This window comes from Emys orbicularis, chromosome 6, assembly GCF_028017835.1.
Source record: "Emys orbicularis isolate rEmyOrb1 chromosome 6, rEmyOrb1.hap1, whole genome shotgun sequence".
Lineage (NCBI taxonomy): Eukaryota > Metazoa > Chordata > Testudines > Emydidae > Emys > Emys orbicularis.
The window spans coordinates 107,294,844-107,321,448 of NC_088688.1; the positions used below are offsets into that span (position 1 = coordinate 107,294,844).

Genomic DNA, 26,605 nt, shown 5'->3' on the forward strand with positions numbered 1-26,605 from the left:
ACAATGATCTAAAACATCTTGGGACACACTGGGGCAGATTTCAAACCCTGTGACCCTATCAAAATATAGGCCTGCTCAGCTGTGGTAGAACAAACTGAATTCTGATTCTAGAGTTCTTTGGGAGACTGGAATATGATGAGACAGTTCCAATACCAGTACCCAAATACAAGTCAGTGATGAATTCTTAAACACCTTGGTAGCATATTTTGTAGCTACAATTCAAGAACTTCTTTTTGAAAATGAAGCTTGAAACATCAGTGTAGAAAGGGACAAAGCCCCGATGTATCACAGACGTGTTATAAGCTTAATGGCAGGTAAAACAATGATAAATAGTGAACAAAGGAAGCTAATCTGTACCCAGGTCATTTGATGTGATGTCACCTGGGAACTGGATAATTGCCGGGGGAAGGGGGTAGTAAACACTGCAGTGGCACTATGCAGAGGAAAGGGTAGATTTCTGGAAGATCTATGTACTATGCTGCAGAATTATAAGAGTTAACAAAGAAAAAGTTCTTTAATAATCAATTCAAACCATCAGAGGGGTAGCCGTGTTAGTCTGAATCTGTAAAAAGCAACAGAGGGTCCTGTGGCACCTTTAAGACTAACAGAAGTATTGGAGCATAAGCTTTCGTGGGTGAGTGCCCACTTCATTGCGTCTGATGAAGTGGGCATTCACCCACGAAAGCTTATGCTCCAATACTTCTGTTAGTCTTAAAGGTGCCACAGGACCCTCTGTTGCTAATTCAAACCATGTGACTTTTGCTAACTCTTGTTTAACTGGATTTTGATTTATCTTAATGTTTCCCCTCTTTCCCAGGTGGATTTATCCAGGAAGGATTCAGCCAAAAGGATTTAAATGGCAAAATCATACTTTATGTCATCAATCCATCCTGGGAGGTGAATTCAGACAGCTTAGAGTTTCAAGTCACAGATCCCACCGGAAACTCTGCTGCCCCCCAAACGTAACTTAAATTTTCTATTCTAAGCAATTTAATACATTGTGCATGACTTGTGCATTGTGCAATTCAATACATTGTGCATGACTTTCTGCCTTAAGTCAAATCAGCCATTGGTGGTTTTGATGCTGAGGAAAAAAAATGCGTATACAGTTTCACAGGTTCATATTGCAGCATTTTTTCAGGAAACTCTGAGAAAAAGAGTAAAGAGATATTCCTTATGAATGACTGTAAAAGAACAGGAGTACTTCTGGCATCTTAGAGATTAACAAATTTATTTGAGCATAAGCTTTCATGGGCTACAGCCCACTTCATCGGATGTATAAAATGGAGCATATAGTATGTTCCATTCTTTTGTGGATACAGACTAATACGGCTGCTACTCTGAAACCTGTAAAAGAATGTGGAAGCTGTTGTCATGGGATAAGAGGGAAGGTCCTTTCATGGATAAGTTGTCATGGGATAAGAGGGAAGGTCCTTTCATGGATCGAGAACTGGTTAAAAGACAGGGAACAAAGGATAGGAATAAATGGTAAATTCTCAGAATGGAGAGGGGTAACAAGTGGTGTCCCCCAAGGGTCAGTCCTAGGACCAGTCCTATTCAACTTATTCATAAATGATCTGGAGAAAGGGGTAAAAAGTGAGGTGGCAAAGTTTGCAGATGATACTAAACTGCTCAAGATAGTTAAGACCAAAGTAGACTGTGAAGAACTTCAAAAAGATCTCCCAAAACGAAGTGATTGGGCAACAAAATGGCAAATGAAATTTAATGTGGATAAATGTAAAGTAATGCACATTGGAAGAAATAACCCTGTAGCAGGGTGGACACCTGCTCCTGCCTGGAAGGGCCTGAGATAGCCCAGGGAGCAAGCAGCTACTGAGCTGATTGGGGGAAGTGGCTGCAGCTGGGGCCACGCCCCAAACGGACTCAGCTGGCCTATATAAAGAGGCTGGGAGCCAGGAGCTCAAGAATCTCTCTCTGCGTTCAGGGAGAGAAGGGCCTGGCTGCAGGGAGCTAGACACAGGGTACCTGAGTGGAGCAGGGCTGGGGAAAGGCTGAGGAGCTGGGGAGCTCCAGCCTGGAAAGCCCCAGGCTGCGGCCTAGTATTAGGCCAAGGGGTACTGCAGAGGGCAGCCCACGGCTAGACTGGGGCAGCAGGTCCAAACCCGTCCTTGCCAGTGATGAGTGGTCTATACTGCAGTCTGCCCCAGGGAGCGGGGGCTAGTTGGTGACTGGCAGTGGCCTAGTGCTGAGGCAAGGTGGGGATAGTGGGTGGGGGTTCCCCAGGGAGGGGAGACCCAGATCTGTGGGGTACTGCCAGGAGGCAGCATCCCAGTAATAGGGGCACCGGGTCCTGGGAGGGACACGGGGGCCAGAAGAGGACAGGCGGATCACCGGCCTGCAGAGGGCGCTCGAGAGGCTGGTGAGCTAATTCCCTGGATGACCAGCAAGAGGCGCCGCAGGGGTGAGTCCGGACTTTCTACAAACCCCAACTATACATACAATACGATGGGGGCTAATTTAGCTACAACGAATCAGGAAAAAGATCTTGGAGTCATCATGGATAGTTCTCTGAAGACGTCCACGCAGTGTGCAGTGGCGGTCAAAAAAGCAAACAGGCTGTTAGGAATCAGTAAAAAGGGGATAGAAAATAAGACAGAGAGTATCTTATTGCCCTTGTATAAATCCATGGTATGCCCACATCTTGAATACTGCATACAAATATGGTCTCCTCATCTCAAAAAAGATATACTGGCATTAGAAAAGGTTCAGAGAAGGGCAACTAAATTGATTAGGGGTTTAGAACGGGTCCCATATGAGGAGAGATTAAAGAGGCTAGGACTTTTCAGCTTGGAAAAGAGGAGACTAAGGGGGGATATGATAGAGGTATATAAAATAATGAGTGGTGTGGAGAAAGTGAGTAAGGAAAAGTTATTTACTTGTTGCCATAATATAAGAACTAGGGGCCACCAAATGAAATTAATGGGCAGCAGGTTTAAAACAAATAAAAGGAAGTTCTTCTTCACACAGCGCACAGTCAACCTGTGGAACTCCTTGCTTGAGGAGGTTGTGAAGGCTAGGACTATAACAGGGTTTAAAAGAGAACTAGATAAATTCATGGAGGTTAAGTCTATTAATGGCTATTAGCCAGGATGGGTAAGGAATGGTGTCCCTAGCCTCTGTTTGTCAGAGGGTGGAGATGGATGGCAGGAGAGAGATCACTTGATCATTGCCTGTTAGGTTCACTCCCTCTGGGGCACCTGGCATTGGCCACTGTCAGTAGACAGGATACTGGGCTAGATGGACCTTTGGTCTGACTCCGTACGGCCATTTTTATGTTCTTATGTCCTTTTAGATTGAAGAAATACAAAGGAACAGTTTTCAGTTAAATGCCACATTTCTCACAATACATGACCATGCGCGCACACGCACACACTCTGATTCTCCCTTTTACATTTTCCTTTCAGAGAGGTATAAAGGGACCTTAATGTAAATGAGAATGAGGCCCATAAACTTAGAGTTCAAATACTGCCTTGGACCAGGTTGTCAGCTTCACATACATGCTCTTGCAGCTGGAGGTCACTCTAAGCCTGTGCTGAGAGCAATGGCCTTTCCAAAGCAACAAATAGAAAACATCAAGTAATAAAAACTCTATGGGCTATATTTTTCATGGGTAGATTGAGGGGAGAAAATGCAGGGACCCTCTTCTTCCCAACATTTTAACAGGCACCCACTGAAGTTTCACCTTAGCCTGTGATAAACCCCATGAATCCGGTGTGTGTGTGTGTGTGTATTAGTTGATATGATACTGGGGAATCAGTTCATTTGTTTCCCTCATTTCAGCTAAAATGTTCTCTGATAACAATAACTAATGAAGGAGACAGCATCACTTTGGAAGTAAATTAAGCTAACCCGAATCAAGACCACTTTAATTCCGAATGAGAATGTCCATACAGGGGTTTAATGCAATTTAACTTATTTAGTTTACATTCACACTTTTAGTTAATTCAGCAAATAAGCAAAATTCTATGTGGCTAGAACTGTTTCTATTTCATTTCTGAAAATTCAACTGAGTGTTCAGCCAACTTGTTTAATTTGAAGTGAGCAAGAAAGATGACCAGGGCTATCCTACATGTCCTACACTTGGTGTCTACAAACCAGATCCCGTGGAATTAAAAAAGAAGGGGAAAGAGAGACGGTTGATTTCACAAGAACTATCTGACCACTGCTTCACCATGGAGTAGTGGGAAAAGGCATCAATAGTTGGGGTTGAAGTTAATGCAGTACCAGACTATGTCAGTAGATGTCTCTGTAGTCAACCTCATATGAATATGGCTAACTTAGGCACTTTGTTATAGCACTATACATTCTCAAAGATGAATAATCATTGTACACATTTTTTCACTATGTATATAAAGGCCACTTACCCACCATTTTGATGCAGCCAACTCTGGGGTGGAACCTGGGAATTATTGTATGTCAGTACCAATGCAACACATCTTTTTAGGAAGGAAGCTGAAGAATAACAGCTTCTCACACTGAAAATTCAGGGGGAATTTTAGAGAGGTAGAAAGTACAGTAATTAACTGGACGGGAGTTTGGCCAGGATACCAGGGTGTTAGTTTTTTAATGAAAAACTCCAAATTTAACATTGCATTCAAATGGTGGAGTTGGGTTTATTTGAATGTGTAATACAATAATAGCACACTCAAAAAACTGTGGTGACTTGAAAGTGCATATCATTTCAATAAAAGCACAAACATTTATTTGAATGATGCTGAATTACTACGGGATCAGACTTTGAACATTTCCTGAAATGTGGATAGGCTGAGGGTGACTATTCTTATTCCTAGTGCTATACAGTGTGCTTTACAGTACGTGAAAAATTAAAGGTCCCTGCCATGTGACTCTTAGCATGTAACTTAGACCTTCTCTACATTGGAGGAGTTTCCTGGCATAGCTGCAAAGCAATATCTATTCTTCTATATCTAGTCTGGTATAATTTAGCTATTCCAAAATAACTCCCCTGTATAGGCACTGAGTTCTGAAATAAAAGTAATTTTATTCTGGATTAATTCGGTGAATAAAATCATCTTTATTTTGGAACTGAGTGTTCTCATGGGGGAGTTATTCCAGAATAGCTATATTGGAATAGTATTTATGCTATGGCTATGCCAGTCAGTTTCCTCATGTAGAAAAGCCCTGAGACAAGAACGATACTCAGGAAATCACATCAGATGCAGTAAGGTGTAAAGACATTGCCAAAGAGGAGCTCAGTGCAGGAATGATTGATGATTGACATTGGGGTTTCAAAGCACTCACCAATGCATCCTCGGGGTCCCAGTGCTCCACAGAAATATGCAAAGGCCTCATTGCTCTTCTTCAAGGCATACATTTATAATATCAATTTTTATCCGTTAAGCCTCTGATGTGAAACCATTTCCAACAGCCCCCACACTAACATTACACCTGGTATACAAACAGTCCGTACATTAGACTTTACAAATTGGTTCAGAAGGGGTTTGTTTTCCCATTAGTGCCCAAGGCTTTGTGTGTGTGTGTGTGTGTGTGTATGTATGTGTGTGTGTGTAACATCCAATAGCACTAGAGATGGTCATCATACCCCAAAAGTTTGGAAGCTTTCTAGATAATGATTCATAAGTGGCATAGCTGAGGCATTCTCTCATTTCATCTCTGACTCTCCACTCACCCCCTTCTTTAAGCTCAACCCTTCGAGAGGGCTCATCCCATGGTTTTTCTCCACAACCATTCCCAGCTTGTGACTTTACAATAAGTCCAGCCCAATTCCCTCCTAAGTGATTCTATGGGGCGTTTTAGACAAGATTTGAATTCAGCAATTTGTGGGGGCTGGTTTGAAAGGCAGCCAGAGTTGCCTGTGGGAGGAGTGGGGCATGCTGAGTGGGAACGGGGGCTGGATCCAGGCAGAGCTGTAAGAAGGAAGAGGTGATGATACAGGGAGAATACTGGAGAGTCACAGTAAAATAAAATTAAATGGAGGGAAGAAACAATTGCCTTATTTGAAATCAAGCAGGAGAGAGAGTCTGGCTTAGCCAAACAGATTTTAGGATCAGATCTTGGTCCCATTGAAGTTCATGACAAAACTTCTACTGACTTCAGTGGCCCTGAGAAGATGTTCACATTTGGTTCAGTGGGTAGGTGAAGACTCAGCTGGAATTCTTAATTTATTTAACTGTTTCTCCTATCTCTAATTAACACAATCTCACAAACAAACCCACTGATTTGAAAACAGAAACTCTGTGTGTGTATTCACTGAATCAACAATCAAGAGAGAAATGTCACCTGTACCAAAGCCATAGTCAGCAGTCAGCAGGAGGGATCCCTGTGGACTGCAAAAGAGTTTTTCACACAGATTTTCTTTCCTCCCCCCTACAGTCTGGAACTGAGGTGGTCTCAAATTGAAATGCAACAGGCTGAGTACGTGGTGTGTGAGAATGTGGGAATGTTGTCTTTGAAAATCACCAGATTGGGGCACTCCATGGACTCTGCCTTTATTGCAGTGAAGGTAAGGTTAAAAAATAAAGTTCGGAAGTGGAATAATGGTCTGAGGCAGTTGCTTTCCTTCTTATAAATACATGAGCTGTTTGATTGGGTTGGTAAGCAAGTAATCATGCGCTATATCAGCAAAAAGGCCATATGGTTCAAGCTGTGTTTGTCAAGACCCTGTTCTTGCTAGTACAGTGCTAATACAGATTCTCTGGCTAGCATAGCATGTTTTTGTTCAGCAGCTTATAACACAGCTAGATCAGGAGTTGTAGACTGATGGCAGTAAATAACTCTAACTGAAAACATAGAGTTTGATCCCATCCTCACTGAGGTCAGTGGAAATTTTGCTATTGATTTCAGTGGGGACAAGATTGGATCCAAAATGGTGTATCTCAGGTTGTTTTCCCCTTTATCATGCATAGGATTATTTACACCCGTGGTTCTCAACCTATTTATCATTGTGGGCCGCACATGCAGCCCTCAAAGTGTTACCTGGGCTGCAGGTTGAGAACCAGTGTCCCACACCCACACCCTATGCTCATCACCGCACACCCCTATGCTCATGGGCTGCAGATGTATGCTAATCGGGCCGCCTGCGGATTGAGAACTGCTGGTTTACACTCTAAGGGTCATATTCTGGTTGGTACTGAGCATATGGCAGTTGTAGGCCAGATAAATCAAGCCCAGAAGTAAGAATATAGGATGGAAATTGGCCTCCCAAATTCTGCCTCCTCTGAAAAGTCATGGAGAGCCATTATTCCCCATGCTTCTGCATGTATATGTACATGCCCACCCTGACTAGGCAATGGTGCCCATGGATAGCCCTGCACACAAACTATTTCTACTCTCAGTAGAAATGGGAGCACAAGGCCCCGATGTGAAGGGCTGGATGCTGGCACACAGTAATGCTGATGTAATGTAACAATGCACTGTTTGGGTATATCCACACCTTAGACTGTGTTCCTCCCCGTATTTTTGCCACACACCCCCTACCTCCACATGAACAACCCTCAAGCTTGTGCTTATTTGCACTTTGCAACCCGTGCTTGCTTGCAGAGCCGGGGGTGTGGTTTAAAGCCCAAGCAGTGTTTTATCTTGGGCTGGAACCCACCAACTTTGCAGTAGGATACCAGCGGTGGTAAGATCTCTCAACATCTGATAATCCTCAAATGCCCTTCCCACAATTCCCCCAAGGGACAGACAAATTCTCCTGAAATTGACTGGGAAAGAATCCCAGAGCATATCTGTGCACAGAACTATGGGATATGCTCCCAGACACACACAGGTGAGTGCAGAAACAGTGAGGACGCAGTAATGCAGGAAGGTTGTGAGGATGCTTTTACTCTGGCTAGGCTAACCCCAGTTCCAATCACCCAGGCCAACTGTACAGTGTACACTTTCAGAGAGCTATTATATCTGTCTCCAGGTGCCACCTATAGCTATGGCCCCAGATTTTGCTGAATAAAAATGCTAAATGATGCTATTTATGTAGTGATTTGAGAGGTGAAAGGACAAGATGCACAATAAGCTTTTATATTATGACTTTTAACCCAAAGGCGAGGTTGGAATTGGTTTTTTCCCCCTCCTGTTTAAACTGGCAAGATTTATTTTTCTTCCTATTTCTTTTCTCACTCAAGTGTCACAGTGTATTGTACAATACTGTGTGTGCTTTTGAGATCTTATAGATAGAGTATAGTGATGAATATCCACAGAAGGTTGCAGCATTCATTAGAATGCATTGGTCTGGTTAAATAGACTAAAAAAGATTTGGAAAGATCGAGCTTCTCCATTGTATGGTATTTTCTGTTTAATTTCTTCTTAGGTTAATGAAGTGACTGCTACATTGGGAAAGGATTTTACTGTGACTCCCTCTAAGCTCATTCAGTTTGATCCAGGTACGTGGTGGCATATCAGTTTTAATTTTACACTGAATTAATTAATTGTGAAAGGTACCATATTGGAGAGCAAAGTCTTTTAACGCAACGGTTCTCAACCTTTTTCTTTCTGAGGCTCCCTCAACAAGCTATAAAAACTCCACGGCCCACCTGTGCCACAACTGTTTTTCTGCATACAAAAGCCTGGGCCAGCCTTAGGAGATAGCAAGCAGGGCAGTTGCCCAGGGCCCCGCGCCACAGGGAGCACCACAAAGCTAAGTTTCTCAGGCTTTGGCTTCAGCCCTGAGTGGCGGTCTTCGGGGCCCAGGGCTCAGCCCCAGGCGGTGAGGCTTCAGCTTTCTGCCCTGGGCTCCTGCAAGTCTAATGTCAGCCGTTTGGCGGACCCCCTGAAACCTGCTCGCAGCCCCCCAGGGGGTCCCGGACCCCTCGTTGAGACCCACTGTTTTAACTTATCAACTGAAAAGGTAAAGCAGGGTCATTGCCAGTGCAATCTTCCCCACCCTAAATGCAAACCACTCAATGGACTGATCAGTCTCCATCTCCTATCATTTCTCTGCTGAGAGCACCAACAAATGTGGCAATTACTGCCAAGCATAATGGAAGCTTTGTTGAGGGCTTTCATATTTTTATCATTTGTGTCTGAATACTAAATTGTGTGGAGGGACTCCCTACAATTGCTTCTAATGTAGCTCACAGAAGAGAACTCCAAATGGCAGACACAATATTTATTTTCTGAAGTGAGATGATGTAGTTTTCACTATGCTCTTTTTAAAAGATAGATGCTTATCTGCTATCCTTTGCAGAAGTACAGGATGGTAGTTTAATGAATAACAGAAATGGAAGAAGTGCTGCAGAACAATATGACTACTATCATCTTTTTTTTTTTGACTTGCCATTTGAATTTTGTGATGAACTTCACACAGCTTCCCTACCACACTTTCCTACCGAGATGATAAATGTCCTGAACTTTCACCACGACTGAAAATTAACTTCTCACCATAGTTCCAAACACAAACTGTATCTTCTTGACTGTATCAAGCTGCTCATGTAGCTGGGGAGACTATGTGGATTTGCAAAAAGAACAGGAGTACTTGTGGCACCTTAGAGACTAACAAATTTATTTCAGCATAAGCTTTCGTGGGCTACAGCTCACTTCTTCAGGTGTTTCATATGGTACTGCATTACTACTGAGAGAACACTGTATAAAATTATATGCAGTGATTTATTCCCCATAAAAGTATAGTTAATAACAAATTAAGATTTCAGATAAGGCTAACCCAAAATCCCAGATATGAACATGTCTGAAGTTTGGGTCCAGATCCAGATTTGAATTTTGCAGCTTGGGGCCCATCTCTAGTTAAGCCAGTATCTGAGCTAACAGTACAGTACTAAATGTAATGGAGTCCTACATAGTAGAATGGAAATGTGGCCCACAGAGTTCAGACTGCAGCTTGAAATGCCCATGGAGATTATGCCAGTGGTGCCAGGAGTAAGAATTCAATTACAAAACATCACCATAATTATAAAAGAAATGAGAAATATCATCTGTGGCAATCTCAAACAAACAGCACTTGTTTCATGGGGAAAATAGTCTAAGCACTTATCTGCATCTGGAAAAACAGAAGATAAGGGGGAGGTGATAAGCAAATTCCAACCCAACCATGTGGAGTCTGCAGTGGGGAATCTCTCAGTTGGAATCTCAGCTTTTGTTGTGAAAAAAGGCAATGCAAGCAGTGTTTTGGCTACAGAGATGCCATAGGACTGCAGTCTTTGCCTGGCTATCACATAGGAAAATTTGTGACAGTTAAAAGACTAATCAACAAATTCAAAATAGCTGGAAATGTTTCAACTTTGGCATAATGGGGAAGCACAAGTAACTTCTGGTCTTTCTTAGAGACAGATTAGGGAGAGTCGATGACCATAAAGCAGTAAACACAATAGGTGGGAGAATTAGTTCATTTTCCTAGCACACCTCTGAAATCACTGATTCTTCCCAATGGCTGACGGGAGTATTCAGCACAGAGAGGCAGGAAGAGACGGATGGAATAGTAGAAACAGAGTAGGAGCAGATTAAAAATTGTATTAAGGACACTCCCTCTGTGGCAGTTTTGGCAGAAGAGTGGATGTCTTCTACTTTGGATAACAGAGCAGAACCAAAGACCTTGTCGTTAGACTTTTTATTTTAAATTAAAAGATGCAATACGGAATGTTGAGACTGGTGTAAAAAAACAAACAAGCGCCCTAAATGCTTTGGGTCCTAACTACCTAGGAGGCCACCTCTCCTTCACCAAATGCCTAAGATCAGCGGATACACTGAAGCTACCATTCTTTAGATTAAAACATCTAGAGGTTGTGGGCAGAGCATTTTCAATGCAGGGCCCTTAACTGGGATATGCTCTCCTCCATTGTCCAGCTACTCTGGGAAGCAGATGTTCTGAACTTGGTGCAGGGAAGTGTACATTGATTCACCCTGAGGGAGGGTAGGCCACTTTACTGTTGTTGTCCTTCCCTGGGGTTCCTACCAGAGGTGGAGGCTCCTTTAGATTGAGTGGTATTCCATAAGAGGTCTGCAGGTGGAGGCAGGCTATGGGATATGCTGATTTAGCATATCCCACCCCTCTTTTCCAGCCAGCACCCCTCACTTGTACTGCATGAACTCCCTACACATGCTTTCCATGCTGGCTTATTCCCCTTCCCACTGGTAGATTGTCCCCCTTGAAGGTCCTTTATCTAGGTTTACACTGGCAGGAGCCCCAAATCTGTTGATGTTCAGGGCATTGTGTAAAGTCATTTATTTTCTCAGGCTTCATCTTGAGAGGATGCTGGTGTTTGGGTTTATTTTTAATTTGTGGGGAGAGGTCTAATTAGTTAACACTGGTGAACTAATTTGATGTGTATTTTAAAAACACATGCTCAGAGACCACTGTGATGGACTCATTAAATTAAAGTAATAAATTACAAATAAAAGTTAATGGTGGCATAGGAGCCAATCCAAAGTCAATGGGAGTCTTTACATTGATTTCAGTGTGCATTGGATAGATAAAGAGCCCATAATCTCAGATTGGAGATGCAACTGAAAGGTAACTAGGAAATGGAGATGGAAACAAATGGGAGGCCAACAGAGGCAGCATAAAAATCAATATTGTATATATGTATCTTACTCCATGCATACGGAACATCCGTCTTAACTTTGTGAGTCAGTTTTGTACAAAAAATAGTACTAATCCAAGAGGTTTATATAACAATAATGCCCATTCTGGGATCTGGGTCTGACCAATTGAAATGCAACTTTTCTGAATGGAATTGTTTAAAAGAAGACCTTTGCAGTCACCTCTAAAGCCTTTTGTTGTGTGTGTAACACACACACACACACATATACACACACACACACATATATATATATATGACACACTGCCTTTTAACATATGATTATTTATTGGTCTTTCAACTAATAACCAGATTAACCCTTTACATTAGAACTAGAATCTGTTCTCATTTCCACTGGTGTAAATCTGAAATAATTCAATTAAAACCAGCGAATTAATCTAAATTTGTAATGGAGACCAGAATCTGGCTTTTGAAGTATAGTACTAAAAGTCAGTGTCATTTCTGATTGGTTATGCAAATATTTTAAATAATTGTAGCATCTCTAGAATTAAGATTCTAAGATAAAAAGAATGCATCACATTTCTCTTTAAAATTGCAACTGAACCTCTAAATCTATGTATTGTAGCCATCATTTCCCAAGTCTAAGGCAGCTTTTTATTACAGTGTATGCACATGAACTGAATCATCATTGTCCAGGAACAAATTTGGTCTCTTAGTGTTATTTGGGAGAACAGCAGGAGTCTAGTCAGTTGGTATGAGCACAATAGCATACACAAGCTATTCTATTCTAGCTGTAGACATGTTAATTAATATTTTTTTTGACACCCAGATTGATTGAAATAGCAATTAAAGAGTAATTAAAATGTTTACTTCTGGTAGGAATGTCAACCAAGACGTGGAATATAGCAATTACCTATGACGGATTAGAGGAAGATGATGAGGTCTTTGAAGTAGTTCTGAACTCCCCTGTGAATGCAATTCTTGGCACCAGGACAAAAGCTGTAGTGAAAATTCTGGACTCAAAAGGAGGTATTCTCTTTTGGTCATCATCTTTAAAATCTGGAGCAATCTTGGCTGAGTAGCTACTTACTTTCAACAACACTTACCTTCAAATCAAAATGCTTAATTTAAAAAAAAAAAGAAAACAGGATTGACAGTTGCAGACCCATTTATTCTCTCACATAACTGTATTCTTCTTCTTAGGAAACACAGCATGAAGAAAGCAACAAGTACAAAAGAAAAAAAACCTTTGCTAAGAACAAGCGTGTTAGATTTCAGCATTCATCATTATTTTCAAAGGAATTTACTTAGAAGGTCCATTCAAATATTTTTCTGGTGATTGTATAACAGTTGTTGCACTCCTTTGGGAAAGATGTCAGAAAAAAATCTAACAACTGAACCCAGCCCTTAAAATAAATTCTGTAGTATCCTACTGGTTTGAGCAGTTGTTCTACAATACTGTAGTATTTTTCAGTGATTGAGTGTGGAGTGTTTTAATGTGGAAACAGCTGAGGAAAATACAAATAATGATCTAGACAGCTAAATTCTTTGAAGATTGAAGAATATTCTTCTCTCTAGCTGCCTAGCAGAATAGCATTACCCGTCAATTATGAAAATGAATTTGGGTTAGTTTTGCAAAGGTCATTTTTAAAGGTTCAGGGTCTGATTTTCTGTTTAGTAACTAGGGTGACCAGACGTCCCGATATTAGGGGCTTTGTCTTATATAGGCAATTATGCCCTCTCCTTCCCCCGCCCCCCGCACACAAACATAAGCGCCACAATTTTTCACACTTGCTGTCTGGTCACTCTATTGGTAACATTGATGTAAACCCAAATTACTCAACTGAAGTCAGAAATTTATCAGTGTAAAACTGGTTTGAGAGGAAAATAAGACAATGTCAAAGCATGAAAAAGAAGGCACCTATGACTGACTGCTTGCTACCCAAATGACTGATAAGGAAGGCACCTGGGACCAACTGGCTGCTGCTGATTCATTGATAGGAAAGATACCTGGGCTTTATAAGGCAGAGAAGAATGGACATGAGCGGGAGAGATCTTTGTGTGAGAAATAATCAAACAGCTGGGGATTGCAGCTGGAGACAGAGAAGAGTAACTGGGGAGCTGTTTGAGGTGTGCTGAGCTCCTGATAGGACTCCTGAGGGAAGCAGTTGGGGAAGTCTTCTGAAGGTGTGGCCTGAGGATCCACAGAGCACAGGTCCAAGAAGAGGAGCTCAGTAATTCAGAGGACTCCAAAGGGAAAAATAATAATAAGCAGCTAGGGAGGGCTGACGAGTGTGTTACCTGGGGAAGTTGAAGAGGAGAGGGATTGTGAAAGGGAATAGATGGCCTCATAAAGGAGGGGTGGTGCCCAGTGGAACACCTGAGAGACTATATTTGGAGGTTCAAAATAGATAAACATTCAGGAAAGCAGGGTTTGTACCTCTATGTGACACTGGGCCAAAAGAGACTGAGCATATGGTAGGGGCATTGGTGTGTGTGATGGCCTTGTTGGACTTATTGATTATCTCCTGGGTGAAGGGAAACTGAGGCCAGCTGCTGCAGAACCATGTGAGGGTCAGAAGAGGGTGCTACAGCATATGTGTGCTCATTTACAGGGCAGCAAAATTTTGTTTGGGATGAGAGAAAATCATTAGGGCATAAATATTACCCAAATTGTTCATTATACCTGAAAATCTATGGACCAAATGTGTACCTTCAACAGGTACCTCTTAGTGCATTTGATTTTCAGGGAGTTGATTTTATTTACTTGTGCTAAAGTATTTATACTTTTACGACTCACAGACAATACTATAAATGAATGCTCTTTTCCTCTACGTAAACAAATGGGAGAAATGAGGACTCGTGAATAAATAGCAAATCGGCAACATCAGATGAAAAATCATCCAACTTTTAATGACAAGCTGTTTCAGTGCCCTAGTCAATGTGACCAGCTATCTGCTCATGTAAAATGAACTGACCATCTGCCATCTTGTATGCTTTCAGGTCAATGCAGCTCTTTCCATTCCTCTGGCCAAAACAAGCATAACTTATGGGGGACAGGCGCATTGCTTCCAGTTTCCTCAGGCTCCTCATCGCCCTCCAATCCTGGCACTGTTCACTTGGAAGGAATCCCGCTGTCCTCTTCCAAAGAGATGATGGTGCAGAGAGGGGATGTGTTACAGGAATTCAACTTGGTGAATCTGTCAAGGATGAGGCTTAGAGCTGTCAGAAATGGCAAAATAGTAAGGCAGATCTATTGTATGGTGGTGGGATGATAATATATATGTTTTTAAAGTAGTGATCTTACCTGAATTTACTGTAACTAGAAAAATATCTGTGCATTCAGTGGATCAGACTTAAGAGCTTTTTAAGAATATACTGTATCTTCTGAAAGCCTTGACACTGAGGATCTGTCTATGTGAGAAAGACAGACGGAGTTGAGGAAGGAAATGTGTATCAAACAACAAACCAAAATAAGATTCCGATGGGGGTAGATTCTCAGCTGGGGTAAATCAGCAGAGCTCTATTGAAATTAATGGAACTAGGTCAATTTATAGGAGCTAAGCACCTGATCCTGAAGGTGCTAGAAAATAAACAAGGAAATAAAATTTACCTAAATTGGAAAAAACAGTGGAGACACCTCATTAGGCAGATTTCATGTACACTGATTTGATTGGGACACGACTGTGATCTTTAACTGGTTAAGTAAACAGATCTTGAGCACACCTTTGTGTGTCAGGCCTGGTCTACACATAAAATTTAGGTCGACATAGCTATGGCACTTGGGGGTGTGAAAAATCTGCACCCCTAAGCACTGTAGCTGTGCCAGTGTAGCTCTCAGTGTAGACACGGCTTGGTGGATGGAAGAATGTTTCCATTGACTGAGCTAATGTTTCTCAGGGAGATGGAGTTCTACAGTGACAGAAAACCCTTTCCCATTGCTGTAGGCTGCCTACTATGGCTACAGTGCCATAACTATGCTATTGTAGTCCCTGTAATGTAGGACGTGGCCTCAGTTTTAATTGCCTACTTTCAGATGTCGTCCGCCTCCGTTGTAGGAGGAAAAAATTAAAACCAAGAATAAAATCTGTAGTGTTTACTAACCTAGATTATTCACCACCAGCCACCCCAATGAGACTTTCATGAAAAGCTTCAGATAGCTACCTGTTTCTATATTGTGTAGATACGCCAAACACATTTCACTGTCTGGCCTTTTCAGGTTCATCCTTCATCTGTGTTAAGAAATGGAACCAATGTGGCTTTTAAAGTAAGAATAATATGGTGTGGCTTCTTCTATGATTCTTTCCTTATTGTGTCTTATCTGAGCTGCATGTATAACAACTTTAATAATTTGATGTAGTTAATACTGACTGCACTTTCTCATTCTCTTTGTCTTTTTCTTTGGGGGTCTCCTCCCCTTGATTGACAATAACTTGTGTTTCAAAATTCCTTTCCATTTTTGTGAGGAAAATTTTGAAGTTGCTTATGAATGATAATCATAGAATCATAGAATATCAGGGTTGGAAGGGACCTCAGGAGGTCATCTAGTCCAACCCCCTGCTCAAAGCAGGACCAATTCCCAACTAAATCATCCCAGCCAGGGCTTTGTCAAGCCAGGCCTTAAAAACCTCCAAAGAAGGAGACTCCACCACCTCCCTAGGTAACGCATTCCAGTGCTTCACCACCCACCTAGTGAAAAAGTTTTTCCTAATATCCAACCTAGACCTCCCCCACTGCAACTTGAGACCATTGCTCCTTGTTCTGTCATCTACCACCACTGAGAACAGCCGAGCTCCATCCTCTTTAGAACCCCCCCTCAGGTAGTTGAAAGCAGCTATCAAATCCCCCCTCATTCTTCTCTTCTGGAGACTAAACAATCCCAGTTCCCTCAGCCTCTCCTCATAAGTCATGTGCTCCAGACCCCTAATCATTTTTGTTGCCCTCCGCTGGACTCTTTCCAATTTTTCCACATCCTTCTTGTAGTGTGGGGCCCAAAACTGGACACAGTATTCCAGATGAGGCCTCACCAATGTCGAATAAAGGGGAACGATAACGTTCCTCGATCTGCTGGAAATGCCCCTACTTATACAGCCCAAAATGCCGTTAGCCTTCTTGGCAACAAGAGCACACTGTTGACTCATATCCAGCTTCTCGTCCACTGTAACCCCTAGGTCCTTTTCTGCAGAACTGCTTCCTAGCCATTCGGTCCCTAGTCTGTAACAGTGAATGGTATTCTTCCTTCCTAAGTGCAGGACTCTGCACTTGTCCTTGTTGAACCTCATCAGGTTTTTTTTGGCCCAGTCCTCTAATTTGTCTAGGTCCCTCTGTATCCGATCCCTACCCTCTAGTGTATCTACCACGCCTCCCAGTTTAGTGTCATCTGCAAACTTGCTGAGAGTGCAGTCCACACCATCCTCCAGATCATTAATAAAGTTATTAAACAAAACCAGCCCCAGGACTGACCCTTGGGGCACTCCGCTTGAAACCGGCTGCCAACTAGACATGGAGCCATTGATCACTACCCGTTGAGCCCGACGATCTAGCCAGCTTTCTATCCACCTTACAGTCCATTCATCCAGCCCATACTTCTTTAACTTGGTGGCAAGAATACTGTGGGAGACCGTATCAAAAGCTTTACTAAAGTCAAGGAATAACACATTCACTGCTTTCCCCTCATCCACAGAGCCAGTTATCTCCTCATAGAAGGCAATTAGGTTAGTCAGGCACGACTTCCCCTTGGTGAATCCATGCTGACTGTTCCTGATCATTTTCCTCTCCTCTAAGTGTTTCATAATTGATTCCTTGAGGACCTGCTCCATGATTTTTCCAGGGACTGAGGTGAGGCTGACTGGCCTGTAGTTCCCCGGATCCTCCTTCTTCCCTTTTTTAAAGATGGGCACTACATTAGCCTTTTTCCAGTCATCTGGGACCTCCCCCGATCGCCATGAGTTTTCAAAGATGATGGCCAATGGCTCCGCAATCACATCCGCCAACTCCTTTAGCACCCTCGGATGCAGCGCATCCGGCCCCATGGATTTGTGCTCATCCAGTTTTTCTAAATAGTCCCGAACCACTTCTTTCTCCACGGAGGGCTGGTCACCTCCTCCCCATACTGTGCTGCCTAGACCAGCAGTCTGGGAGCTGACCTTGTTTGTGAAGACAGAGGCAAAAAAAGCATTGAGTACATTAGCTTTTTCCACATCCTCTGTCACTAGGTTGCCTCCCTCATTCAGTAAGGGGCCCACACTTTCCTTGACTTTCTTCTTGTTGCTAACATACCTGAAGAAACCCTTCTTGTTACTCTTAACATCTCTTGCTAGCTGCAACTCCAAGTGCGATTTGGCCTTCCTGATTTCACTCTTGCATGCCTGAGCAATATTTTTATACTCCTCCCTGGTCATTTGTCCAATCTTCCACTTCTTGTAAGCTTCTTTTTTGCGTTTAAGGTCAGCAAGGATTTCACTGTTAAGCCATCCTCTCTTTTTTTTTTCTTTTTCTTTTGGTTACTTTAAAAATCAAGTATCATGGATTGGTCTCTCTCAGAGTAGAGGATGACACCTCATCAGCTAATGCAAACAAGGCTAACAAGTCAATAATTAACCAAGGGCAGACAAAGATAAATGTGATCTCCTCCAGGAAGACAGAAGTCCCACAAGCTGATAAGGCAGAGTTGATGTCTGAATCACACTCTAGCCAACAGGTATGAAAACCTTTTGTTTCATATGAGTTTTCACCATCGATTTTTTAACGTAAGTTATCTAAGATGATTTAACACCTCTGAGATCTCCAGTCCAACCCCACCCCCACCTCCAATATTTACTCTTCTAGTTCTTTAGACTAATTTAGCCAATACATGGATAAATTAACAACTCAACCCATTTAGCATTTGCATGTCACCATAGGCACCGACTCTATGGGTGCTCTGGGGCTGGAGCACCCACAGAAAAAAAATAGCAGTCCTGTGGATCAGCGCCTCCCGCCCTCCAGCGGCTCTGCTGATCAGCTCCTCCCCCTCCCAGTGCCTCCTGCCTGCCGTGGATCAGCTGTTCAGCAGCGTGCAGGAGGTGCTGCGGGCAGGAAGAGGTGGGGCAGGAAGAGGCGGGGGTGGGGGTTTGGAGGAAGGGGTGGAGTGGGAAGCGGGGTCTGGGGAAGAGCAGGGGTCGAGCACCCCTCCAGAATCTGAGTAAGTCAGCGCCTATGCATGTCACAATCTCTTGAAGTAAAAACTGACCATTTATTCTGTTCCATAAAACCATTTTGCTTCAATATGCAAATGTTGTTCTCTTTTTCAGGACCTGGTCCTCTCCTTTCCAAAGAGCTGCACACCTGATTTAGAGGGGCTCTTGCATTTTGAAGAAAGTACCCAAAACTTATTTCAGTGTGATGGAATTTCGTGGAAGTTATGGACTTCAAAAAGCAAGGTAACTATCGCCTGCCCTTTGTGTGCATTTAATTTTAAGCTTCTCCAATGTTAAATTGTATAGTCCTTTCCACAAGGGATTTTAGTTTATTGTAATAGAGATTTTGTGTTTTGGTTGATACATTCAGGCTACATTTTGGATGAGTAAAAGGGAACATTTCTTTGTAATACGTTTTTAAGTAAAAGCACTTCAAGAAGGCTTAACAAAAACTTGTCAAAACGCTGTTTCTTGACATGATGTTCTTAAACATCTTCAGGTGCAGTCTCATCAGTGTTGCTTCATCATTAAGCCTCAGGAACATGTGCCTATCAGATGCATGCAACCCCAACAGACATACTTTTAGACATGTTGGTATGAAATGAATATCTGAGATGAAGTGTAGGGGCCTGATTCACTGGTATGTTAGGGATGCTTTGCTCTGCTCTGGTGGGGCAAAGCAGTCCTACACCTGGCTACCAGGGCTTCCCCTACAAGGGGGATCTTTGAGTGGTGTGTCACTGCAATAGTAGCTTCCCATGCCATCCTCTTCCTGCCTACTAGTGGATGCAGTGTGGCTAGGGATCCATGCACCCAGCTGATCTCCAGCTGACATTGGCAGCCAGCATACAGTAGCCAGGTTCCTCTAAATTGTATTGCAGATCAGTCTGGCATTCTGATGCCCTAGGTTCAGTGAAGCATTAACGTGGCTTAGGGCTTGTGTAGATGAACAGTTAGCATGCAGCAAGCTGGAATGTAAAACTACAGTGCACTAGGGAGTTGTGCGCTAACTGGCTGCATGGCCCCTGCTACCACGCACTAAGAGTCCCGTAGTGTGCTTTGACCTACTTCCATTTCAAAGCAGAGTAGGTCGATGTGCACTACAAAACTCCCAGTGCATAGTAGCAGGGTCCACATGGACATTAAGGGCTTGTCTACACTGGCAAGTTTCTGCACAGTAAAGCCGCTTTTTGCGCTCAAACTACAGACGTGTACACACTGCCAAGCCACTTTGTGCACAGAAACTCCTCAGTTGCAGCGCTGCAAAAAACCGACGAGAGTTTTTTGCGCAGAGGCTCCAGCGCTCTATTGCCAGTGTAGACATTTGATTGCTTTCTGTGCTGTAATTGGCCTCTGGAGCTGTCCCATAACGCCTCAAGTGGCTGCTCTACTCATTGTTTTTAACTCGGCTGCCCTGGAGACATGCGCCCCTCCCCTTTCAAAGCACTGTTTCTGACAGCCATTGCATGCTGTGCTGATCTGCTCTGGGACACAAAGCAAACCATTAATGTGGAATGCTCATGCTGTTGAACACAGAGGCGTGTGTGTGTGTGTGTGTGTGTGTGTGTGTGTGTGTGTGTGTTCCCTCTCCCCCCTCCACTTCAGCTGAAAAGCAGCTGGCAGTGTAGAATGATGCCCATGGAACAATGGGATTGGGAAACCTGCATCATGTGACACTGTGCCTGTCCCATGAGGCATTGCAAACCCTTCCCAAAGCACCCTGTAGCCAGTTGCACAGTGGGATAGCTACCACAGTGCACTGCTCTCTTTGCCATTGCAAGCGCTGCTAATGTGGATGCACTCCACCGTCAGAAGGAGCACAGTGTGGACACGCAACAGCGGTTTAATTCCAGCGGTTTAATAAAAGTGGTATAACTTGTGGCGCAGAAACTTGCCAGTGTGGACACACCCTTAGTGTGCAACATGCTAGTGTGCTGTAGCCAGGGCCGTCCTCCCTAGGGGGGGTGCGAGGCCCAGGGCAGAAGTGACGAATCCATCACTTCCGTGACCGACCACTCCGGGCAGGGGAGGGGAGGCGGGGCCTCCCCAAACAGCCAAGCATGGCCACACACACACTTCACGCCCAGGGCCCCACTTCGGTAGTGCTGCTGGGCTCCAGGGGGCTGGGGCCATGCCGCCCGCCTTCCGGAGACTGGGGAGGCTGAAGCAGCACCACTGCACACTCTCCCTCCCAGCGCTCTGGGACTGGGGAAGCTGTAGCGGCGCCGCCACATGCTCTCCCTTCTGGCGGCGCGCTCTCCCTCGGGTGGAAGGGGCAGTTCACGCGCTGTCCATGCACACCGGCCAATCGTGCTAGCCTGCGTCGGGGGGCCCCCCAAAGCACGGGGCCCGGAGCGGTAGCCCTGATTTGCTGGACCCTAGGGACGGCTCTGGCTGTAGCATTACACCCTAGTGTGCTACGTACTAACTGTTCATCTAGACAAACCCTTAACGCCATCTTGGTACACATCTCCTTAGATGTACACTGAGCACTTCTCAGACACACCAAAGAATCAGGACCTAAATCTCTGAGGAAACTCGATGGCCCCAATGGTCACTCTTCACTGGTCTGTGTGAAATGGCAACTAATTCTATCTTGTATCGGTCATACAGTCTGAATTAGATTGTAAACTCTTTGGGACAAGGAGTATTTCTTAATCTCTTTGGGTACGTCTACACTGCAATTAAACACCTGCGTCTGGCCTGTGCCAGCTGACTCGGGCTCACAGGGCTTGGGCTATGGGGATGTTTAATTGCAGTGTAGATGTTCGGTCTCAGGCTGGAGCCTGAGCTCGGGGCCCCTGCAACTATAGGACTCATCCAAAATATAGCCTGAATGTATCAAGCAAACACAAAACCTCTATTACAAAAAAACTAAAATCCCTTGTGGGAAGGACTGTGTAGTCCTGTGGGTCTGAGTCAGCTGGCATGGGTCAGCTGCTGGTGCTCAATTGCAGTGTAGGCAGACCCTAATGTACAGTGCCTAGCACAGTGGAGCTCCTGGCTGCTGCTGTAATACATACATAATCAGAGAAGAATAACAAGAATTATTGGAGGCATGGAAAGTATGCCTTACAATAAGAAACTTAAGGGGCTCAACCTATTCAGCATATTGAAGGGAAGGTTGGGAGCTGACTTGCTCATGGGCTGCAAACACCATACAGGGAATCAATATCAGAGGGCTCTTTAATTTAGCAGACAAAGACATAAAGTCAAGTGGCTGGAAGTTGAAGTTAGACAATTTCAAACTGTGAATAAGGTCTAAATTATATTAGTGAGGGTAATTAACCACTGGAACAGCTTACCAAGGGCTCTGGTGGATTCTTAGTCGCTTGAAGTCTTTAAATCAACATTGAATGTCTGTCTAAAATATACATGCAAGTTCAACCACAAGTTTTTGGGCTTCATACAGGAATTACTGGGTGAGATACTATGGCCTGTTGTGCAGGAGGTCCAGGGCCGGCTCCAGGCACCAGGCAACCAAGCTGGTGCTTGGGGCGGCACCTGGAGGGGGGCGGCGCGGCGCTCGGGCCGCCGGGGAGAGCGGGGCCACAGCCGGGCTCGCCGCCCTCCCCCCGGCGCTCTGGCCGCCCTCCCCCCCGCGCCCTCCCCCCGGCTGCCGGGGGGAGAGCGGGGAGCCCCTGCCGGGGCTCGCCGCCCTGCGCTCTGGCCGCCGGGGCTCGCCGCCCTGCCCCCGCCGGGGCTCGCCGCCCTGCCCCCGGCGCTCTGGCCGCCGGGGGGGGAGAGCCGAGCCCCCGCCGGGGCTCGCCGCCCTCCTCCCAGGGCTCCGGCCGCCCTCCCCTCCGGCGCCCTCCCCCCGGCCGCCGGGGCTCGCCGCCCCCCCCCGGCCTGGGGCAGCAAAAAAGCCAGAGCCGGCCCTGAGGAGGTCAGCCCTGATGCACCGCAGACACCCCGAGCCCTGGCACGCACCACAGGGCTAAAGCCCTGAGCCCTGGCACACTGGCACACTGCAGAAGCCTCATGCCCCAGCGTGCCCCCCGGGGCTGAAGCTCCAAGCCCTAGCGCATCCCAGAACACTAAATGGGGAGGCCTGGGGAACTCTGGGAAACATTCTGTGAGAATTTAAGCCCTAAATTTAGTGTAACTGCTTTGATCTTGTGCATGCCTACTCCACTAGATGGATGTTGCATGCAGTCTATCTTTTGAAGTTACTGATGTTGAATTTAAAAAATGCCTTCAGTTTTATTAATATAAACAAATGTTTGTGTTTGTTTTGATCCTGAAGAGGCATGTTAAAGCAGCGCTTTAGAAGGCTGATGCTATTAACAAGTCACTCTGAGCATGAGCAAGCGTTTTATTTCAGGATGTTAGCATGAAAAAATGCCCATCTGGATGGAGCCATCATGGAGGCAGCTGCTATTTCCTGATCACAGACCAGAAAGTCACTTGGAATACAGCTGCTCGGGCTTGCCGGGAACAGTAAGTCTTTTTCAGATTAATCATTTTATGTGGTAATTGGGTGTTGCTCCTGCACTGAGCTGCTTCCTGTGCTCAGTTGATTCTGTTAAGCCCCATTCCATTGATGCTGCACAGCTGAGGGTTCTGGCTCAAAATAAAAGCCCAAGAAAGGTTAATCTCAAAATGTTTGTGTTGGATGCTTACCCCCCACCCCTTCTTCATGATTTCCATTCCTGCAATGCCTTGTTTGCAATGGTGACGCTTCCCCCCACAGCATCACTGAATGGGAAGCTGAAGAGAATGAAGACTCAATTTCTCACATATTTCTCTCTCCAGCTTGTGACCCACCACTTTCCTGCGTACAGTGTTGCCAGCTGTTACAATTTTATTGTGTCTCACAATATTTGGTGTGGGGGTTTTTTTGTTTGTTTGCTTTTTTTTGCTTAAAGCACTCGTTCTTGGAGTCATGTGAAGACATGGGAATTTTGGCTTGCATTTAAACACAACATTTCTAACCCTCCAACTTGCTGAGAAAAGTTTGATCCTATAAAGTTCTCATTCTTCAAGACTAGAAGGCAAATAAAAAAAACCCAATATTAAATGGCTTAAAAGGCATGAAATTTCTAAACAATCTTGTGATTTTTTTTTTCTTTTTTGGGGTGTGGGGGGCTGACTCGTGATTTTTGAAAGGTTGGGGTTGGCAACGCTTACAGCAAAGACTCCGCATAACTCTGGAGAGGCGAGTTTGTTCATTCTCTACCATACAGTGGAATCTGGGAGAGCAGTGATGTTCTGATCAACTTTATAGTGCTGGAGCCTAGCAAAGCATATGCATGGTGGGTGCATTTCTTCCTTCTTTTCTATTCTCTTCACCAACTGTGTCTGCATCTTTCTATCCTGTAAGCATCACAGCATGCTTAGACAGGGTGAGACCACATTTTTCACCCTTAATTTAAGGGGGCCTTAACTCAGTTAAACATCTAAAAATTGTATTTCTGGGCACAGCCAGAGACTTAAGTTACTTATGCATCCAAGGGACATTAATTGGGCTCACAATTTTGTGAGTAAAAAAAACAGAGGTCAACTGAAACAGGAGAGGAGAAGAAAGGAGTAAAGGAAGGGGCCAGGGAGTTAGGGAAGTAGACAGGTGTAGGGTCATTCCCCAAGAGCCCAAGTTGAGGGTTCTCCAGGATCCTTTTCTGTCCATAGCAGTCCTCTGAGTGCTGATTCCAACTTGGATAAGAAGCTTTGGGGCATGGATAATGGTGGCAGAATTGTGCAGTCAGTTGTGGCGAGGTGAAAATACAGGACAGCAGAGCTGACATGGGATGGAGCGGGGCAGAGGGCTACAACTGGCTGGGGAGGTATGGAGAATGACTGGAGTGAGGGATGGTTAGGACCAGGCTCACCCCAGGAGAGGTGGCTGGGGAGGAACCAGGTTAGGGGTTGGTTGTGTCCCAGGTGAGGGTACATCCCTGGTGTTGGGACCCCTGTTCCACAGTCCCTGGTCTGGGCTGTCCTTGGAAAGGCAGGGAGCAGGCATAGAGACCTCCCAGCACGAGGGCCGGCACAGCGGGAAGGGTATGGGGACAGAACTTGGGAAGCACTGCCTGCTTCTAGGGACTTATTTCTCCTGGAGCCCCTGACAGACTCTGCAGCTGAGCAGAACAGAGGCCAGAACTTGTCTCTGTGCCCAACTCCTTCTGCTCCTTTCCCCACACTTGGGTCTGGGGCTGTGCAAGTATTGCTGCTCCTTGGACTGCTGCACTGGGGCCGTAATGGCAGCAGCCAGAGAGTTCCAAAAGAACTCTTCTTAGGGCTCTTAAGGAATGACCCACCCCACTCCCGTCTGCTTCTCCAGCTCCGAGGCCCCTTCCTTTACTCCCTCTCTTCTATGCTCTGCTCCCATCCTGCTTCATTCGTATTACTGGAGCTACCTCCTTCATGCTCAGGGTCTAACTAATTGGCATATTGGGGGTCGGGAAGGAATTTTCCCATGGGTCAGATTGACAGATAACCTGTGGAGTTTTCGTCTTCCTCTGCAGCATGGGGTATGGGTCACTTGCAGGTTTAAACTAGTGTAAATGGTGGATTCTCTGTAACTTGAAGTCTTTAAATCATGATTTGAGGACTTCAATAACCCAGCCAGAGGTTATGGATCTATTACAGGACTGGGCGGGTGAGGTTCTGTGGCCTGCAACGTGCAGGAGGTCAGACTAGATGATGATGATGATAATGGTCCCTTCTGAGCTTAAAGTCCTATGAGCCTATATCCCTTGATTTGGGCAATGGCCTCTGAGCTTGCTTCCCAATTCTGAGGTTTTTGGGGGGTGAAGGGGTGGGAAGAGGAAGGTCTATGGCCCTCACTTGAATTTAGCAGGGTGGATGTTGCAGCACGGGCAGCGGCTTGGGCTAGCCGCCTGAGACATAGCCCACCTGACCTCCTGGGTCTGCACTTGGGTGGCTAGCCCGAGGCACTGCCCATGCCGCAGCATCCACGCAGCTATTTTAGCATGCTAGCTCAAGCTGAGCTAGCGTAAGTCAGTTTACCTCCGCTGCAAATCACACCTCCCAGATGCAATGTAGATCTACCCTGAGGCGTTGAAAATACCTAGGCAGAGCTGCCAGAGCATAGCTTTCTCAAGTGCCAGTGCAAAGCTCCATCCTAGATTTCCGGTGGTAGAGCAATGCTCCAGACCACTCTGGCAGCCCTGCTGGAGAGTAACAAATTGTGGAGAGCGGTAGACTGCATAAGAATTGAAAGCGGATTGGGCCTAGCACGTACTCATCTGGGCCCTGCAACTATTCTGTAATATAAAGGTTACAATAGAGAGGAGCCAGAGGTGAAAAGAGGTTAAGGGGGACTGGATTGAAACGTGTTTTGAGCAATGAGGGCAGCAGGGGGAGCATGGAGAATAAAGTACTTCTTAATTGATTCCAGTCCTTCATGACAGTTTGAGTCTGCTCTGGATAACTGGCAAAGGTTAGGTCTTGGTTCTTATACCATCCAGACCAATTCACCTATCCTTACTAAAATGTCACCTAGTGTGGCCAACTTTGGCGATTTTTATCATGAGTCTCATGGTGGTGTTGTTAAAGTTCTTCTTCGAGTGCTTGCTCATATCGATTCCAATTAGGTGTGCGTGCGCCGCGTGCATGATCGTCGGAGAATTTTCTACCCTAGCAACACCCGGTGGGTCGGCTGTGGAGCCCCCTGGAGTGGCGCCTTCATGGCGCTGGATATATACCCCAGCCGACCCAGCGCCCCCTCAGTTCCTTCTTACCGCCCCTGACGGTCGTTGGAACTGTGGAGCGCGGCATAGCTGTTCTCCCCTCTCCCTAGCTTATCCTGTTATCACTGTAGATAGTTGTAATTATAGTTGTTGTATAGTGTTAGATAGTTAGATAGTTATTCATTTTAGTTTTTAATAGTTATAAATAGTTAGCGGGGGTTAAGGGGGTTGTTCTCCCCCCTTTTCCCCCCGGCGCATAGCCGGGCTCATGCCCAAGGCTCCTGGCTTT

The 26,605-nt window shown here is 45.0% G+C and overlaps 1 protein-coding gene across 2 annotated transcripts in view; it reads left to right on the plus strand.

Annotated features, from left to right (window-relative positions):
• Positions 1–26,605, plus strand: part of FREM1 (FRAS1 related extracellular matrix 1) — a 91,680-nt gene that overhangs the window by 52,396 nt on the left and 12,679 nt on the right. Inside the window, exons 26-34 of one of the 2 annotated variants that reach the window (XM_065406895.1) lie at positions 818–962; positions 6,373–6,502; positions 8,306–8,378; positions 12,366–12,515; positions 14,490–14,749; positions 15,706–15,753; positions 18,007–18,186; positions 18,779–18,907; positions 22,989–23,104. In XM_065406895.1, coding sequence (XP_065262967.1) covers positions 818–962; positions 6,373–6,502; positions 8,306–8,378; positions 12,366–12,515; positions 14,490–14,749; positions 15,706–15,753; positions 18,007–18,186; positions 18,779–18,907; positions 22,989–23,104 — 1,231 coding nt within the window. The remainder of the gene's footprint in view (positions 1–817; positions 963–6,372; positions 6,503–8,305; positions 8,379–12,365; positions 12,516–14,489; positions 14,750–15,705; positions 15,754–18,006; positions 18,187–18,778; positions 18,908–22,988; positions 23,105–26,605) is intronic. The other variant, XM_065406896.1, reaches the window with a different exon arrangement.